General features: G+C 37.5%; 3 protein-coding genes across 3 annotated transcripts; 1 reads left to right on the top strand and 2 right to left on the bottom strand.

The window, feature by feature from the left end:
• Nucleotides 1–466: 466 nt before the first annotated feature.
• On the bottom strand, nucleotides 467–4,295 carry LOC111778890 (BTB/POZ and MATH domain-containing protein 2-like). Its single transcript, XM_023658891.1, has 4 exons — nucleotides 3,326–4,295; nucleotides 1,654–2,002; nucleotides 1,082–1,358; nucleotides 467–968 (listed from the first exon to the last, which is right to left on the bottom strand). The coding sequence occupies exons 1-4, from the start codon at nucleotides 3,748–3,750 to the stop codon at nucleotides 784–786; spliced, it is 1,236 nt and encodes a 411-aa protein (XP_023514659.1). The 5' UTR covers nucleotides 3,751–4,295; the 3' UTR covers nucleotides 467–783.
• A 1,321-nt stretch (nucleotides 4,296–5,616) lies between these two features.
• LOC111778058 lies at nucleotides 5,617–14,060 on the bottom strand. Its single transcript, XM_023657682.1, has 14 exons — nucleotides 13,775–14,060; nucleotides 13,113–13,194; nucleotides 12,345–12,448; nucleotides 12,129–12,255; nucleotides 11,531–11,625; nucleotides 9,981–10,104; nucleotides 9,623–9,703; nucleotides 8,476–8,574; nucleotides 7,534–7,695; nucleotides 7,394–7,454; nucleotides 7,246–7,316; nucleotides 7,113–7,157; nucleotides 6,523–6,699; nucleotides 5,617–6,406 (listed from the first exon to the last, which is right to left on the bottom strand). The coding sequence occupies exons 1-14, from the start codon at nucleotides 13,810–13,812 to the stop codon at nucleotides 5,867–5,869; spliced, it is 1,806 nt and encodes a 601-aa protein (XP_023513450.1). The 5' UTR covers nucleotides 13,813–14,060; the 3' UTR covers nucleotides 5,617–5,866.
• An 807-nt stretch (nucleotides 14,061–14,867) lies between these two features.
• LOC111778174 (protein ABCI12, chloroplastic-like) lies at nucleotides 14,868–18,702 on the top strand. Its single transcript, XM_023657855.1, has 8 exons — nucleotides 14,868–15,392; nucleotides 15,543–15,659; nucleotides 15,786–16,022; nucleotides 16,151–16,315; nucleotides 16,399–16,474; nucleotides 16,816–16,880; nucleotides 17,942–18,130; nucleotides 18,487–18,702. Exons 1-7 carry the CDS (start codon nucleotides 15,039–15,041, stop codon nucleotides 18,092–18,094), a joined length of 1,167 nt encoding a protein of 388 aa, XP_023513623.1. The 5' UTR covers nucleotides 14,868–15,038; the 3' UTR covers nucleotides 18,095–18,130; nucleotides 18,487–18,702.
• The last annotated feature ends 210 nt before the right edge of the window (nucleotides 18,703–18,912 follow it).

Below are 18,912 nucleotides of genomic sequence, written 5' to 3'. Positions count from 1 at the left end.
ATATCGGTTGGAGAGAGGAACGAATCATTCCTTGTAAGGGTGCGGAAACCTCTCCTTAATAGATGGGTCTTAAAAGCTTTGAGGGGAAGCTTGAAAGGGAAAGTACAAAGAGTACATGAAACATTCCTTGTAAGGGGGTGGAAACCTTCCGAGCAAGCCCAAAGAGGACACGAAGCATTCCTTGAAAGGGTGTGTAAGTCTCTCCCTAATAGACGTGTAACCTTGAGAGAAAATCTAAGAAAGACGATATCTACTAGCAGTGTGCTATAGGCTATTATAAATGGTATGAAAACCAAACACTTGGTACGTGTGTCAATAAAGACGTTAGGTTTCCAAAGGGGTAGGGTTGTGAGATCCCGAAGCATTTCTTATAAGGGTGTGAAAAGTTATCCATAAAGAGAATCCCTAGATAGAACAAAATTGTGATGAATTTAACTTAAAATTAGAAATAAATGTAAAAAGAAGAGGAAAAAAAGGCAATTGACCCCAATCATTTCAAGCCATGGGCATTTTAGGCTTAAGCCAAGAATTTCTACAGCATCCTGCGACTTTGAACTTTGTAATTATATGTAAATACAGAATATGATCCTCATCCATTACACAGAAGACTAAAGATACGCTCACGCCATCCACCAGATTGATTGATTTTTACAATGTGAATTACCAATCATCACTGCATTACAGACTGACCATGTTTAAAATCAAACCGACCTCTGCACATTGCTTTCTCTCTATCTTATTCACGACCACAAATGGTGGTTTCGACGCATTGCTCATCAGAGCTCAATACAGCCTCTGCCTTACCCGTCTACCATTCGCGTAATTTCCATCCAATACCGTCCCATTACCGTACCCGCTGCAAGTATTCACTGCGTGCTCCGTCACCTTTGCTACGTATTCTAGTAGCTCGGTGAGAACAGATGGGCAGCTCTCTTTCAAATATTCAAACCCCTCCGATTGCATTACAGCTGCAAGACAAACATAATAATACCACATATGCATCAATGGAGAGCCACCAAACAACCATTTTCATATGCATCGTGCATCAACCGACATTTAAGTACTCGGAAAACATAGATACCTCTCAAATTCTCCGGCAAGGCGATGACTTTCAGACATACAGCTTTTAGTTGGAAACAGTGGTGCTGTTCGGCCAATGCTAATGTCGTTGCCACTGTATTTATAGCAACATCCTCACATAGTTTAGCCTCGCAAAGCAATTTGAGTCTGTCAAGTGCATATCTGTCTGCAGCGGCAAGAAGATGCTGAGACATAAGCGTGGAAGCCCATTTTGAGTTCAAACCTACCATTTCCTGCATGTCTGGTAGGGCATCCCAGTATATGAAATGAAGCAATCCCTGTAATTGTACGGACAATGAGGAAAAACAAAATTTATCTTGATGGATGGCAATACTAAAACAAGAGGAATTCCACATCTCATACACTCCTAATTCTCCAAAACTCACAGAATCATTGAAATTAAAAGAATACAAAGAAACTATCCCGAGGTCTAAACTAAGCATTGAAATTATCGGTTGAAAAAATCGAAAAGATAGAACAGAAAAACCATTCTTCTTCTAAAAAACACAGCATGAAGCATTTACATTGGTAAAGTGCGTCAAAAGAAAAGCTAACATGAAAGGGGGAGAGCACCTTAAAGACTGGGGCTTCCATATCTTGGACTTTTATGCACTCAGTATTGTGGTCCTTAAGAGGGCCAAAGAGTTGTGCCCTAAAGACGGGTGAGCGTGCTGCAAGAACTAACTTGTGGGCGGAAAATATTTCCCCATCTACTTCAAAGTTCACATCAGTTAGCTTCTCACTCTCCAATAGCTTCCCAAAATGCTGGCCTATATCAGAGGGTGGTGGTGTTATGGAGTAAATCTTTGGTCCCTCTGTATGGGACTTAACGACACCAACTACACAGCGGATTTCGAGGCAGTCATCCTTTAGGAAGTCAGATGTTTCTAGAAGAGTTCGTTTAAAATAACGTTTATACCCCCTGTACAATAGAAAAAAAAAAAGGAATCCTGGTCATTTCCTTTCTTCATTCCACAATAAAAGAAACAAAACATTTTATCATCAAGCGAAGAAATGGGGAAGAAATCCTGAGATGTTAACAAAAGAGAAGGTTCCAGAGAAAACAGGACACAATTTTGTTGTGTCTAGTGTGAGATATCACATTGTTCGAGGAACCCTAGATGTTATCGGAGTAAAGGATCGTCAACGAGGGCGTTCTAGTGAGTTGTAGATTCTTATCCAAGACTGGTTAAGGGATCAAATAGTATATTTCTTTAATAAAATGGAGGATTATAAGCAAACTTGGTCCATATAGTTTTAAGAAAATTAGAATTTGTCTCTACAATTTCAAAAGTTAGAATTTTGTTTTCGGAGAAGCTAGAAGCCTCCCCGGTGTATGAGGGAAGTATGTAGCTCGAGATCATTCCGAGGAGACCGACTAGATCAAGACTAGGAGTTCTATACCTTGCAGGTGAAGGGTTCAAGTCTCGTCAAGCAGCTTCGCTCCTCCAATTCTACTATTATTCTTGACTTGAGTTATTATATATAAAAACGACTCACTATCAAAATGAAAGACAATCGATTCCCAACTGTTTGTACTTGGACCGATGGATAAGAGAACGTAGCAGGCCTAAACTTGGGCGCTCTCCGTACAATGTAGACTCCATCAGATACATATCGATTTCTTTCAGATGGATCAAGAATAGATAGAAATAGGGGATTGATCCTTATTATTGACCCCTCTCGAGACATTTCGACTCTTTCGATCTATCAGAACAGATCAAGACAGATGACAAGAAGGAAATTAGACATATGTCAATTTATTATGTTTAACAAGGGCTCAATACGTGCAAAACAAATGATAGATATACCGAAAGGTCAATGAACTCGAACCGAGCAAACAAATGGCTGGAAATTGGTGACCAGAAGGAACCTGACCGAATTGGGATTTGGAGAGCTTATAGGTATACCGAGGCTGAGAGGAGCTAGGAAGCTCATCTTCAGGGCAGTTGTCTAAGCAGTAAAATGATCTTAATCATAACTACTAGCAGGAGAGCTACAGAAAGGGAGTTTCCTAACAGGTCTGGATTGGACAACGAACATAGTTTATGCGCCGCTAATGTAGCGGCTTGTCGAGCATTTGACAGACTCACACCAAATGCTCCAAAAATGTTAAAGCGTTGGACAGCTTGTGGTGAAACAATACAGGAAATTTATACATGAGAATGAAGAACATAAAATAGCATTCAAAGAAACGAAATCACTGCTAGATCTTAGTAGTAAATCAAAGAAACACAATGCTTACCACATGCTTCCTCGATACTTGAGCGTATAAGGGCCACTCTCAAGCCTTCTCTCGAAATGGCTATGCACCTTGTGGTTCCCCTTCCCACTTTGATCCAAAAGCGTCAATTCAAAAAGGGCTCTAACGTCAGTCCCTTCATTAGCCAACGCTATGAACACCGAGACATAAGACGCGTTATCCTCGGCGCTCTTCCCATCGGGATAGAAATATACAGCAAACGCATAGCCCCCAACCATGAAGGTATCGGACGCAATATATTTCCCACTCCCCATCCCCTTATTGAGAGAATACCCATTGATCCTGAACTCGTGCGAACCATTCACGGTCTCAAATCGAGAAGTGGAAGAAGTCACTGGTGGGGGCGATGGCGATCGAAGATTTGAAAAGGATTTAGAGGCATCCCTGCAAGATTTAATCGTGCCCATTAACTAAAGAATCGTATACAACAAATCTTTAATGTGCCGGACCGCAAACTGAACTCGAGAACCGTCGGCCGATAAATCAAAACCCGATCAAAAATTAGGGTTTAGGATTTGAATCGACAAAAGAATCATCGCGACAACAGCGAACAAATTGGGGGAAACAAAATCAACACAAGGATATTGCAGAGAACTGCCCGAGGATGACGATTTGGTGGCGTTCTTGACTGGAAATCGAATTATCGTCCTCGAGGGAAAAAAGGGGAGAGGGCTGGATGAAGGGTGAAAAGTAACAATTTGCTCCTCAGATTATAGAGTAATATCAAATTGGGGCTTCGTTCTTGGTGGGTCTGAGAGCTTTGAATTCGCTTAATCTTCTTGGGAAAAGTGAAAAGGGGAAAGAAAACAAAAATGGCGGATTGGGTTTGGAAATTTGTATGAACAGTAATTACAGTCCAAATCGCATAAACAAAACTAAACAAAAACAAAAAGAAACAACAATTACTCTTCGGCGAAACGCCGCAAGAGCAATGCCTGTCGGAGAGTTTGGGCTTCAGTTTTTTTCCCCTAATGTTCTTTTCACAATATATATAGTAATTTTTCATTGATTATTCAGATTTAACTCTTAATTTAAATATAATTCAACCAATTAAAATGAAAAATAAAATAAATTTATAATTACATGGTCGGAATAAAATGATAATAAAAAAATAATATTTTTAAACTTTGATGTTGTATCAATAAAAATAATTATGTTAGTATTTTTTCTAATTATATATTTTCACCTTTTCACGACCTTCGTTTTTTTTTACTTTGCGGGTGCAAATTTATAATTATATCAATAAAATGGTCAAATTTTTATTAGTGAGTCAATTTAAATGATAAAACTCGAGAGTTTATGGAATAGTCCAAGGCCACTACTAGCAGATACTGTTCGATATTGTCCATTTTGACTCGTTACACATGGATGTCAGCTTCATGGTTTTAAAACGCATCTATTATGGAGAGATTTTTACACCCTTATAAAGAATGTTTCGTTACCATCTCCCATAGATGTAGGATCTCATGATCCAACCTCTTTGGGGATTAGCGTCCTCACCGGCACACAGCTTCGTATCTAGCCCACCGCTAGTAGATATTGTCCATTTTAGCTCGTTATATATTGATGTCAGCTTCATGATTTTAAAACGCGTCTTTTATGGAGAGGTTTTTACACCCTTATAAAGAATGTTTCGTTACCATCTCCCATAGATGTGGGATCTCATGATCCAACCTCTTTGGGGACTAGCGTCCTCGCTGGCACACAACTTCGTATCTAGCCCACCGCTAGTAGATATTGTCCACTTTAGCATGTGGGATCTCATGATCCAACCTCTTTGGGGACTAGCGTCCTCGCTGGCACACAACTTCGTATCTAGCCCACCGCTAGTAGATATTGTCCACTTTAGCATGTGGGATCTCATGATCCAACCTCTTTGGGGACTAGCGTCCTCGCTGGCACACAACTTCGTATCTAGCCCACCGCTAGTAGATATTGTCCACTTTAGCATGTGGGATCTCATGATCCAACCTCTTTGGGGACTAGCGTCCTCGCTGGCACACAACTTCGTATCTAGCCCACCGCTAGTAGATATTGTCCACTTTAGCCCGTTACGTAGCACTGTCAACCTCACGATTTTAAAACGTTAAAACGCAACTATTAGGGAGAGGTTTTAACATCATCCGTATAAAAGATGCTTCATGTCTGTTATGGACGTTTTCACACTCTTAAAAAGAATGTTTCGTTCAACTCTCCCACCGATGCAAGATCTCACCGTTTAAGGTTATAAATTATATATATATATATATTCTGTTTTCATAAGAAACCACAGCTGAAGGAAGTATTTTCAGAAGAAATTGGTACAATGTGTTTGCACAATGTTTGTGGGAAAAAAATGGCTACATTCAGTATTAAACTCCTAAAACGAATCTTTCTTTTCTTCGACTTTTTTCCTTTTTTCTGGGTCTAATATTTTTACAAACTAACATCAAAGCAACTTTCTTAGCTACACAGCAATACAAAAACATCAGATTGCACACAATCTGTAGGAGCAAAGGGGAAAAAACACAAGAACATCCCGGCTCACCGGTTCTGATTGTTTCTGAAGAGATTGAGGTCCCAACGACGAATCAAACCGTCCAGAATATGGCTTGTGGGATTGCGAACGACAGCTATGGTTGCCTTCGTATTGGCTGACAAGTCGGTTTCGGCTGAACTTTGGGAATTTGCAGGCGTATTACTACAAGAGGAAGCCACTGCATTTTCTGTTACAGAAGTTGAGGGAAAAGCATAAGATACAGGCCCTAGAGATGGTTCACTTTTATCCGAACACGAGCGATCCGATACCGAATTCCTAGCTGCAGAAGTAGACTCTGGTTCAATAGGTATACTGCACACTTCTGAAGTTGAAGCAGATTCTGTATTAAACTGAGAAAAATGGTCATTTGAAGTGGAAGTAGCTTCCGGATGCAGAACTCCACAATCATCTATTCGCAAAACTCGACATTCATCTTTCTGCAAAACGTCCTTCGTGTCGGTACAAACAGTCAAGGTTTGATCGTCTTCTTCATTGTTTTTCATTTTGAAATCCTTCAATGATTTCATCATTGCTTCCATGAGCATCTAAAATTGGTTTACAACACGAAGGAAAGAAAACAAACCATCTTAAAACGTTGTTGCTGGTTTAGAGATTAGACGTGAAAATTACTACGAATCAGACATTAGACATTCAGACTCACCATTTCTTCCTCCTCTGCACTGCATGGGAACCCTGCCAAGTCATCAAGTGGATACTCGACATACTGATCGTCATCCATCAAATTCGGTACATTGCGTCCATACGGATGGCCATTGGATAATTCGAAACTAATCATATTTGAAGACGACAAGTCAGCGTCATTATACGTACTCTGATCCTGCAGCAAAGCAACGTCTATCAAGGCTTTTCAACATTATTTAGGATGTCACATATGTACTAAAGCTAACTGTACAAAGTTTACTGCAAATTAAAAGTATCCTCGGCATTCATTAAATGTAACGACCCAATCCCATCGCTAGCAGATATTGTACTTTTTGGGCTTCCCTTCAAGGTTTTTAAAACGTGCCTACTAGGTTGAAATTTCCACACCCTTAATAAAGAATGCTTCGTTCTCCTCCCCAACTGACGTGGGATCTCACATTAAATTTAAAAATATTACAACAAGATGATTTGAATGCTAATCAACGTTATAAGGGAAGATTTCTACTAATATCTAGACCAGTTCAGCTATGCTTAGGTCGTATTTTGGACATACATTTCGAAAAGTCAAATTAGAAGCTATGGCGATACCTGAGATTGGGATGGATTATCTCCAGAGGGGAGATCGGGAGGAACCTGAGGCAAGGGACGTTAAGTCATAAAATGTCACCAAAATGTTGATTCTGTCTTCATACAAGGAAATAGAGTATGCATATAAAACTACCTCGATCCGACTCATAGGTCTTTTTGAACGGAGTTCCTTAATGGCACCTTCTGTACTATTAGTTGGTAAATCTGCAAGTAAGAAAAATAAAATCCTGAGAAGAAACTTACTATAAAGAAGCAGAAAAGAGTAAATTATTAAGTCATGCCTCTAGATGTTGTGGAAGAACCATGGTTAGGGCCTGCTTCTTGCACCACTCTCCAGTAATCCTGAAGGTAAAACATAGCTGATATTAGATCTGGCAGTTCAGCAGAGGTGAAATCCAGCAGACGCACTGGGCCAATTTACCTTGTTACTGAAGTAGGATGTCATACTGTTAATATAAATATCCCCTATTTCATCCTCTGGGGGTTGCAAAACATTGTGGAAGAAGATATTTACAGAATCGAAGTAAAATTGAGGCCGTGGAGAATTGTGATCACCGTCAAACTTGATAATGTTTTTATCCCCCTGCAAAAGAGACAATTTGATTAATAAACCGTAGCAGTGTAAAATGTTTGGCAAGTTAACAATTAAGCACCTAACAGTTCGCACCACATACCATCAAATTTTTTGGGGTGGGGTGGGGGTATAAGAAATAGTTTACTAACCACAACCATAAGCGAAGACAAAGGGCAAAGAGTTCGACAAAAGCTCCTTGATTAACACGAATGATTAAAGGAAGAGGCTTTACGAACATATTCGGACAGCTCAACGTAAAAATTAGAATCAAACGCACAAGAAACATGAAGAATCCTGTCTTCAAATACGCGTCTTTAGGTTCATTAAATAATGTGCTAGCAAGAAGAAGCAGGCGGGAGAGAGGGAGGGAAACCCTGAAACTTCTGATAAGAACACAGAAGGTTGAAACTCTGGAATATAGTCCCATATTTTAGCAAAAGTATTTACGAAAGAAAAGGTTATCGTGTGATTAAAGTCTTTATCGCACAGAGCTACATCCTGGGGAATAAGGCACCGAAAGGACGACTTCTTTGAATCTCGTAAGAGGAATTGCAGAGCCATCACTCGACAATGAAACGGTTTTTGGATGGAAGGGTAGAACCACTAAAGTTTTATAAGGTGCTACAGGCTACAGCTGCAGTATGCACCATGTGTTTTCGGATCTCACTGAATCCAATAGGTAGTTTACAAAATCCAAGAGTTGTTCTGTTATTGAATTTGCTACATAATAACATTACCCCTCATCAAACTAAAAACTTTGTGCTAGGTAATTGGGTAACAAGGATTTACCACATAAGCTTCATATATATGGTCTGAGTGATGAGGTTGTATGAAGTCGTCATCAATGGCGTGCCCTATTAGCACTGGTACAAAGCAAGATTTTGCCACCTAGACAGAACAATATTGGATCAATCTCACTTCATATGGTAAGCATTAAAAATAATAAGAAAAATTATGAAGAACATAATGTTTCATTTCCAATTTCTGGCTGAACTAGTACTGCGGCATTTTCTTTCGTTATAATAGATCAATTCAATGACAACAAACAAACATCGCAACAAGAGGAGATAAGTCCCCCTACCAACATGAAAGAAAATTTTAACAATCAGCAAGAACAAGAGAAAGACCATGATTATAGAAGTTGTTGGAAAGAATATACCAACTAAAAGAAAGAAAACATGTAAGAGCCCCAAAATTATTATCCTAGACTTATCTTCAAAGTTCATTAATAATAAATTTAAACTGATCACCACACATAGAATTGCCTTTAACTTCTTAAAAAGATTACTAATGAACTTTTTCCTTTTCTTTTTGTTGGCTTGTTTTTTATTTATTTTGGGTGCTCTTTTATTCTTTCCTTTACGCTCCATGAAAGGCTGGTCCTTTATTATTTAAAAAAAAAAAAAAAACAAAAGAAAAGAAAAAGAACAGGGCTGTGGAAATAATCCAGAGGAAAAATCAATCCGTTGTTTGGTTCATTTAACTTATGTTGGACAATAAGTGCCTTCTCAACTGCTCACATTGTACTTCCACTATCTAATATTTTAAATGTTTATATAAATTAAGACGAGCATTTACCATGATCGCTCTTGTTTTTTTCAGTCAACTAGGTCAATGGTTTTTAGAAGGATAAAGTACAAACTTAGTTAGAAAATCCGGGAGAGCCATTGACCTTAATGCATATGATTATATACTTTTCTAACGAAAGGGCATGAAACACATGTCAAGTGTCAACTAAAATCTTTATCTTTTGACAAAAAATTCTCATGAGAATAGCATCTAAAAAATTTCCTTTTTTTCTTCAACAGTAGCATTGAATCTATCCCCAAGAAAAAAGAGAATATGCACATCAATTCTTCACTCAACTAATTAGTATGCAACTGAGAATTTATATGAGGAACTCAAAGACAAAGCAGATAATAGATAGAATGAAAACCTTAATGGTGTTCAGTTCCATTATGTCAAATTTTGCCTTCTTCTGGATAGCTCTTCGCATGTATTGAATAGCAAACTTCACCTAGAAACACACATAACGTAATAGTTAAAATTTCCGAACATCAATCACTTCTAGTCAAAAGAACATTAGTTACAACTTCTGGACCAGACCAGTCACATGCACATCTTTGAACTTGGGAAAACTTTACAAATATCAGTTGACAGGTGAGATAATTTAAAATTAGTTTTGACAACCCCACTTGTTGGTCAAGAAAAAAGAAATGGACTAGACTTTTGCAAAGAGAGAAATTTCTCAGTTCAAGCTTTCATAGATTTAAAAATCAGTGAATTATTCTTACAGTGAACTTAGGTAAACGAAACTTATAGGTTTTGACGAGTTCCATCATTAGCTCAACCAGATCAGAGAAAGGGCTGTCTAGAACCATCCCTGCAATTGAAGGATCCTCAGCCCCATACATTAGGCTGCTCAAAACATGCATGTTAGTGGAAAATGAACAAAACTAAATAATATTCAAAAACTATCAAAGGCTGAAATGTAGATGACTATTTTGAGATAAGGAAAAAAATACAATGATTTAATCATAAACAAATTAGAGGTCAAAACAGAGACCTTATGAAATTCTTTCCCATGAGGAAAATTATATATTTTATTCTTATTGCTCATGAAACAAAACGATCAAAATTGTGCTACAGATAACACAACATTGAAGAAAACAATGCATACTTTATTATGTGGAAAAGGAATGTTCCCACTGCCATGTTGAGATTCTCTGTCCATAGATATGTGTACATGCCTCAGCAGGTAGTAGGTATCAATTTCATCGAGGGAAATATCCCCTTGTTATTGTGTGGTCATAGCATTTAAGAAAATCAAAGATTTTAGGGGTTAATGCACTGCAGGCAATTAAACATGGCTTACGGTTAGAAAGAAACCATAGATTCAAAGGACATCTTCTGTACCACTAAGCCTTCGGTAGCATAGGGTGTGTAAGAAGCCTCCCAAACGTCTGGAGCATGTGTTGTGAGATTGCCATTTTGCATCAACGATTTGAGATAGTTTTTTGGATGCTTTTGGGATATGATGGAGGAGGTCATATTCCACCCTCCATTTTGTAATAGAGAGCTTTTCTGTGGCAGGCTACCTCTTTAGCAACTTAATGGAATATGTAGCTAGAGAGAAATAACATGAGGATCTTTAGTGAAATGCAAAGTTTTTGGAAGAATGTGGGGGACTTGGTTGGGCTCAATATCTACCTTTGGGCTTCCGTTATCAAGGACTTCAGCAACTATCCTTTATCTCTTATTTTTTTGAACTGGAGCCTTTTTTTTTTTTTTTTCTTTTTTGTAATTTTGTTTTTCTAAGATACATTTGTTCGTTGGCTCCATTTGACAAGAACTTCTCTTTTTTATTATATGGCTTGAGTGATTTTTGCTGCTCTTTTCCTGTTCTTTTTTTTTTTCATAAGAATTCCGCATATTTTCATATTTAGGATTTACATATACAACATATATCACTGTCAAGAGTGAATTTTTTTTTTTTTTTTTATTTCAATATTTTGAGGCAAAAGATTAGATTACAAACTTGAAAAAAAAAAGGATTGAGTTGCGCCATACATATGAAAGAGTATACAATAATGCTGTNGGGGGGGTCAGCTGCTGATTTGGAAGACGTGACTTTTATCTTTCTTGGCTTGGGCTGAATGGGAGTTTTTCTCCTTTCATATAAAAACATATTACCAACGAAATTTGAAAAAACGATGGAATCAACAACTAACTATCAGAGACAAAGCACAGAAGTCAAATTAACATCAACGTGAAAGTTGGGTAAATAAAATAATTCATCTAACTCCACATATGCACTTGTGGGAAGATAGAAGTAGAAGGCAACCTGGCGACAGCACCCATAGAACGGCCCCATAGACCAATTAAAGAGACATTTCCATCAGCCCGCAAATACTCAACCACAGCTTTCAGATCATCCTTCTGAAAAAGTTTAAATAAGTTCAACATTATATATTGAGGAACGAAAATGGCAATATGCATCAAGTACCCTAAACACAAAGCCAAAAGAAAAAAACGATAAGCGGCAATCAATACAGCCGCTGTTAAACAAATTTCTGACAAGGAAATAAATGACTAGAGGTGTATTGAGTATCCAAAAAGTTTATACCGACAGACCCAGATCCAGTGTCAAATTACTCTAGCTTCAGTAATAAAGATCATAGAAGTCATGTAGATTATAAAATGTCTTGGGTTTAAATACTGGAGTAGGATTCTGAACAACTCCTGCATGCCACGTGATTGTAAAAATGGTTCTCTGCCATTTAGAATGATTGAACGCTGTAGCGGAATTCTGAATAACTTCTAATAGAAAATGAATCATTCCAGAAAACTAGAGAAATACTCCCCTCATCCTCCCCCCTAAAAATAAATAAAAGAAGGCACAGAGAAGCTTGAAAAAAGAGGGAGATATCCTAGACACTTACTTCATTCCACCCCAAAGTGACATGCTCACCCCCAGAGAGTCCAGAACCAGAAAAATCAAGAGCAAACACGGTAATGTTCGAAGGCAGTAATATTAAGGCAGCCTCACTAGCATCTGCTCGACACCCACTGTTGCAAATCAAAGAAGTACCAATCATTATGGAATATGGATCAATTCAGTGAATGTGTGTCAGGTATAAATTTTCAGATTAACTCACCTGTTACCATGGCAGTAAATTACACAGGGTAGAGGCTTTCTTTCAGGACTAACAATAGGCAAGTAATGACTACATTGAAGTACATCTCCCCGACTGTTTTTAACCTGCATAATGTTAGGACGGTTTTAACAATACAGAAAACTTTTCTCCATGAACTATAGTCTACAAAATTCAAGGCAGTAGAGGTCAAGATTGGAAGATGGGGTGGGTGCCATCAGTATCCAAACGTATAAAAAAAATATCCAAACAAACCAACCAACCAATCACATTAAAGAAATACTTTAATCTTTTGGTTAAAGATGGAAGAAAAAGTTATTTCATCCATTTGCTGGGACATGTAGGAAATGAACCTCTGCTAAAGCTGGCCAGTATCCATCTACATTAATTAAAGATCTGAAAGAGAAAGATCAATTACCTCCAACTCATTAAATAATGCTAATAAAAACTTCCTCTGTACATCTCATTATTATTGCTAAGCCTCTACTGGACTTCCAGAATGGAAGTCTCATACGGTTAAAATACTACAAAAACTCCACATCTTAACATGCTCCCTTTTTTATTGACGACCATAGAGAAGCTATACAGTGAATTAATTTGAAGTCACAAAACATCCGTACATACTAACTTTATAATTTTGTGATGAGTGACACACTGACTTTTTTAAGTTTTAGTAAAATTTAGCAAGTTCAAAGTAGACAAATCTAATAAATGGAGAAATCCAAGCAAATATGAATCGGATGGAGTTTCAACTATGATATGAAATCATACCTCCAGGTCCCTCCTTTGATACAATTTTCCCCTTATTGTGAACTCATCTTCTAGTAAATCATTGTCTGGGTCATATTCAGCTCTGCGAGTAAAATTGAGCAAAGTATTAGCCCATCAGAGTTACCAACGTTAAATTGAAGGAAATGAATAAAACAAAAGTGAAGTTGGAAAATGAGAGAACCCACAACAGTTGTCGTAGAGTATTTCCAATGATCAGGCAATAATTACAAAACACAATACCAAAAGAACAAAAACGAACGGATCCGCATTTCAATGTCATTAAGTAACAGAGATCTCATTCAAGCTTGCAACATCCAAAAAAGGAAATAATGTAAGCTATAAACCAGATGATGACAAAAACGAAAGAGAAAAGAAATATTTAGATCTCAACCAACAAGCCACCTCCATTCCCTTAATGGAAAACCATGTAGAATTCAAATTTCAGAGATCCAAGTACTAAGATTAGCAAATAGATTAACAGTAAGAGTTAAATTTCTTAGATACAGAGCAAAACAAATATTCAATATTCAGCTCCAAACATCCATCACTCCCTAGCCTTTCTCGGCATTGCAGCCACGAACAAACACCAAAATCCAACACTAGAGCTAGTAATTCAAAGAAAAAAGAGAAGAACAAATCTGGAAACTGGTCACAGACGTTACCTGGGGGGACGAATGATGAAGTTGATCAGCTGCTCCATCAGATTCAGAGAAACAGAGACGAAGCAATCGATCTATGCCTCTCTCGAACTGATTCTCGATTTCCTTGAACAAAAACGGATTAAAATAATATGAAATGCACCAATGAAGAAGAGGAAATCAGAAAGAGAAATGAGAGAAAAAAAAAAATTAATTATATATTGTCTGATTAAACGAATACAAACGGAGAATCGAAGGTGGCTTCTCTTTTAACTTGCGTTTTTTGTATATACTTTTCCTCGTGTATTGGGCTTTCGTTTTTCGAAGCCGCCTTTCCACATCCGATGTCTACCTGTCACTGTTCCGGTCTCCGTCTTTCCGACCTTTAGTGCGCGTGACAACACGCGCGGTAGTGAACGCGTGTGTGTGCCCATCCCGCGAACTGTCGATTGGGCCGGTAATTACCTTATGTTTGGGCTTTTCGGGGAGTAAAGTGGGCCTTTGGCCCATTTCTTTTTCTTTTCTTTTTTTGTAGTTATAAAATAAGTATTTATTATTTAAGTTAAAACAAGCCCTGACCCGTTTTGAAACATTAATTTGTAAAAAAAAAAAGTAAATTTTACCCCAAAAAGATTAAAAAAAAAGTTATTTTTACCACATTTTTAGCCTAAAAAATATCCTTCAACTTTTATAAATTATTTTTACAGTTAGTTTTAGATTGAAATTAGTATTTTGTTTAAAAAATATTTTAAATTTTAAATTTTTTTATTAATACCCTTTTAACTATTGGTTATTAATGAAACTTTAAAAAACTTAAAAATACTTTTAAAAATTACAAGATATTTTTTAAACATTTTTTAAAATTAAAAGAATATTTGTTAATCTTTTTTAATGCATTTTTATTAATTTAGCTAAATTAATTTGGTTATTTTAATTTTTTTTAGTTCAGAAATTAAAAAAAAAAAAAAATCGTTGTCATCTACACTCAAGTGAAATAAAATTAAAAAATATATAACATAATATATATTTTTAATACATTAAACCAAATTGAAATCGAACCGGCCGGTTCAATCAGATTGTCCAATTTTACGTCAGAGGAAGACGACAGGTGGACGAATTTGGGTGAGACGATTTGTCGTCTTATCTACGTTCGAACGAGAGAGCCCACTGAATTGCCGGAGAGCGAATTGCCGCCGCATACCGGGGAAAAATCCGACGGCACGGAATAGTTCGCAAGCTCCCGATTAGCGAACTCACTTTCTTCTTCTTCTTCATCGACTCGTCCTCCATGAACGTTCCGTACAATTCTTTTCGAACAGTCACCTATCCTCTTCCGTCCCCCATTCATGTTCCTAAATCCCTAGTGGCCCCGAAATTTACCTCACTTTCAGCCGCCCTAAATTCAGGCAAAGTTGGATGCTGGAAAATCGTCCTTAAGCCAGTGAGGAAGACGTTTTTTATTGTTAGAGCTTCCAAGAGTGATGATGCTGGAACTGAGAAGTGGCTGAAATGGCTGCCGAAGGGAGCTTTAGCCGCCGATAAAGTCTTGCGCGGCATTGCCGGTGCAACCGCCAGCCCTATCAGCCAGTTCATCTCGTCGCCGGTCACGTTTCTTCACTCTGTAGACTCGCGAATCAAATTGGTAATTTCATTTTTGTAGTTTTTCGATGCAAAAATCTTGGATAATAAGCTTTGAGAATTGACTAATCATGCTATATGTAATGAATTTATTCTTCCTCTGTACCTTTGTTTGTTCTATGAATCTCGGTTGATTGCTCGTTTTGTTTGGTAGATATGGCTTTTGGCTCTTGTTGTCTTACCAGCGAGATCAAACATCACAATCCGTTTTGGATTAGTGATTTTCTTGGCTTTCCTATCCATATGGACTCTTCCAACCGAATTATGGAAGGTACATTTCGATCGAACGCGTTATATGATCCATATATTTCTTTCAGTCAGTGAAAATCAGGGCCTACATTTCATTCCATTGGATGGAACAATGTGATAACAGTGGAGGGATTCTCTTACTTTCTAGGATCAATTGGGAAGAGTTTCTCTACTCTCAGGAATTTTGTTCATCATGTTGGGGCTGGGTGCAGATGGAGTGCCATCCCTCCTCCAATCAAGAACTCCTCCACCTGGAATGATGGGATTGCCTGATCTTCCTGCATCTCCGGGAGGTTACTCTTATTTAATTGCAAAACTTGGCCCTTTAACTTTTACGAGGAAGGGCTTGTCAATAGCAAGTACATCAGCATGTTTAACTTTTGTTGTAAGTTGAATGTCCTTAGATTTTGCTTTAACACTTCATTTATGGTAAAAGAAAGTGCAACTAAACTGAATTAATCGGCTTTATGTTACCTGAAAGGATCGGTTCGTTTGGTTTGATTGTTCTTGAAGGTCTTCCAAAGTGCAAGTCTCTGCCTCACAACCACAGCCCCCGAGCAACTTGCATTCGCCATTCGATGGTTTATGCTTCCTTTGGTGTATTTCGGCGTTCCAGTTGCTGAAATCACCCTTACACTTTTACTTTCTTTGAGATTTGTCAGTCTGGTGTTTGATGAGGTAAGAGATTGATTGTTTAGTGGCATTCATTGGCTCATTTGTTATGTTTTTGCCATTTACGAAACTTACCATGTTGCTGCCAGGTTCGAAATGTTGCGTTAGGGGTTGTATCCCGCAGGATAAACTGGGAACTATTGACCACAATGGAGTCGGTTGACGGTAAGCATCGAGTAACAATGGCAACATGCATACATCAAAAGCATAACCTTCTTAGTTGAATACTTGTATAGCATGGGGAAGCTCTTGTCATGATTTGTAGACGTAGAAATATTAATGTAGAACAGCTTTATCCGAGGAACTTCGGGGCGATATTTTTTCCCCAAAATTTTATTGTGCAAATGCTTCTTGATTTGAAGCATTTCATTATTCAAATTATAAAGCACTAGGCTGATAATCTTCAATGTTAACTTTAATGCCAATATATCACATTTCATTCAAAGTGCTTTGCTTTAAAATCATTGTATCATTGAAATGCTTACTTGTTTTGGTTGTCCGTGCAGTTTTCTTTACTTATCTCCGTCGCATTTTCAAAAATATTTTTAGCCATGCAGAGCAGATTTCTCAGGTAACCTATTCACTTCATATAACTGAGCATTTCGTCATTTACTGTGTGCAGTCTGTGTTATCAAAAGGCTATGTTTCGAATCATCAATTTTCTCTTGGGACTTATTTAGATTCTTGGTGTAAATGCACACCCTTTTTAGCTTTTACAATCTCTCTTCTCTTTTGACCCATTGGAGAACTCCTTGGGCTTTGCCTTCTATTGCAAATTTCATACATAGATGAAACTTTTTTATGTAAATATATATATATATATTGGCTGTCAAGATGCCCCAAGGTTCTTAGATGAGGTCTTGGTTCATACTCAAGTTAAACTTAATAATTTAGACCGCCTGAGCCTACTGCTAGTAGATATTGTCCTTTTTGGGCTTTCCCTTTCGGACTTCTCTTCAAGGTTTTTAAAACGCATCTACTAGAGATCTCACAATCCATCCCCTTGGGGGCTTAGCGTTCTCACTGGCACTTCGCCCGTTGTTTGGCTCTGATACCATTTGTAACAGCCCAAGGCCACCGCTAGCAGATATTGTCCTCTTCGGGTTTCCTTTCGGGCTTCCCCTCAAGATTTTTTAAAACGCACCTACTAGGGATCTCACATCCTCACATCCTGGTTCCTAAGTGATAAATATTTGGTTTTTGTTTATAATAATCACACTATAAAATAGCAAAAATGGGCCATGAGCATAATGTAAGGAATGGAACTCCCACATCCTGCCCTCGGTTATTAAAAGAATAGAGTAGAAATGACTATCATGATCATATGTTGTTACTTGCTTTTAAACTTTCAATTCTCGATTTATCTGTTTATGTTATGGATGTGCTTCCAATGTACTGGTATTAGCTCATTTACGAGTTTATCGATTCCTTAAACTTGTCTTCTTGTACGAAATCCATACCGAACGATTACCTGAATGTAGAGATGCCTTGAGCTATTGTAATAAGCACCCTAAGAATCGCCCTTCGTTCTTTTAAATTTGTATCTCTATGCCTTTCAGCTCATCTTTTGAAATTTTTTGTTGCATTTTCGTTTATGTCGAACAAACTTTGATTCATTGACTTATGCTGCAGGCAATGATTGTAAGAGGTTTCCGAGGGGATAGCAGCAGTCATAAGCTGTATTTCTTATCAAACTCATCAAGCAGAGTGGCAAATATTCTCTCCCTGTTGTGCCTGATTGGTGTCATCAGTGCTTCTGTTTTCTTTGAAAAAGTCATCATCTGATACCTTCATCCACTTTTTGCTATCTAACAATTCGATGTGAGTCTCTCTAACGCTATCTTAGGTCCCGTTTAATAACTATTCTAGCTCTTCGAAAAATTTGCTCGTTTCCCTCCACAAGTTCTTGGCAAGCTTTTCACCTTATTTAATACATGATCATCAAATGGAGTCTAAATGTTGGATTTTATGTTAGTATATGAGTTCGTAAATTCCCATGAAACTCACACAAACGAACTAAAATATCGATTATACCAACTTAGATTTCTACTGTACTGTAACAACATACGTTATACCGACTTGATGCTGTCGACTTTAAACGTCTTATTACTATCGCGAGACAAACGTTCTCTAAATTGATGAAACTTTGAGGTGATCTTTGATTTTTGGTTTGGCAGGTGGAAATAAATGCGTTCTCTAAAGATTTTTGGTATATGGGCATTAAAGTTGATTTGGTGGATTCGAATCATACAGGGTTTGAGAGTCCAGAAGGGTGTTCCTCTGCTCCCTTGATTGTAAAATTTTGAAAGCGAAGATCTTTATTAATTTGGTAAGACAATGGAAAATTCTCTCTTAATCTAGGAAAATAATATGTTTCAAAATCTTTTTTTTTAGGTGGAAGCAACAATTCAGGCCTTTATTTTATTTTATTTATTTTATTTAAGCTCGTTTATTAATATTTTGAAATCTTAGTTTAATTTTTCTCTAAATTAACACAAAAATACAAAAAACAGTATGAAATTTACAATCTGTCTCACAAATATTTTTAAACTTTAAAATTTTTCAGTAATACTCTTGAAATTTACACTTTGTCTCAAAAATAT

This window comes from Cucurbita pepo, chromosome LG17, assembly GCF_002806865.2.
Source record: "Cucurbita pepo subsp. pepo cultivar mu-cu-16 chromosome LG17, ASM280686v2, whole genome shotgun sequence".
Taxonomy (NCBI): domain Eukaryota; kingdom Viridiplantae; phylum Streptophyta; class Magnoliopsida; order Cucurbitales; family Cucurbitaceae; genus Cucurbita; species Cucurbita pepo.
This window is presented reverse-complemented; position numbering and strand designations above follow the sequence as displayed.

Coding starts and splice junctions, on each gene's coding strand:
- LOC111778890 (XM_023658891.1), bottom strand. CDS start 3,750: ATGGGCACGATTAAATCTTGCAGGGATGCCTCTAAATCCTTTTCAAAT. Junction 2,003..3,325: donor AAGTATCGAGGAAGCATGTG/GTAAGCATTGTG, acceptor TCTATTGTACAG/GGGGTATAAACGTTATTTTA. Junction 1,359..1,653: donor TGGAAGCCCCAGTCTTTAAG/GTGCTCTCCCCC, acceptor GTACAATTACAG/GGATTGCTTCATTTCATATA.
- LOC111778058 (XM_023657682.1), bottom strand. CDS start 13,812: ATGGAGCAGCTGATCAACTTCATCATTCGTCCCCCCAG. Junction 8,575..9,622: donor TGGAACTGAACACCATTAAG/GTTTTCATTCTA, acceptor TGTTCTGTCTAG/GTGGCAAAATCTTGCTTTGT. Junction 6,700..7,112: donor ATAATCCATCCCAATCTCAG/GTATCGCCATAG, acceptor GCTTTGCTGCAG/GATCAGAGTACGTATAATGA.
- LOC111778174 (XM_023657855.1), top strand. CDS start 15,039: ATGAACGTTCCGTACAATTCTTTTCGAACAGTCACCTATCCTCTTCCG. Junction 15,393..15,542: donor TAGACTCGCGAATCAAATTG/GTAATTTCATTT, acceptor TTTGTTTGGTAG/ATATGGCTTTTGGCTCTTGT. Junction 16,475..16,815: donor CACAATGGAGTCGGTTGACG/GTAAGCATCGAG, acceptor TTGTCCGTGCAG/TTTTCTTTACTTATCTCCGT.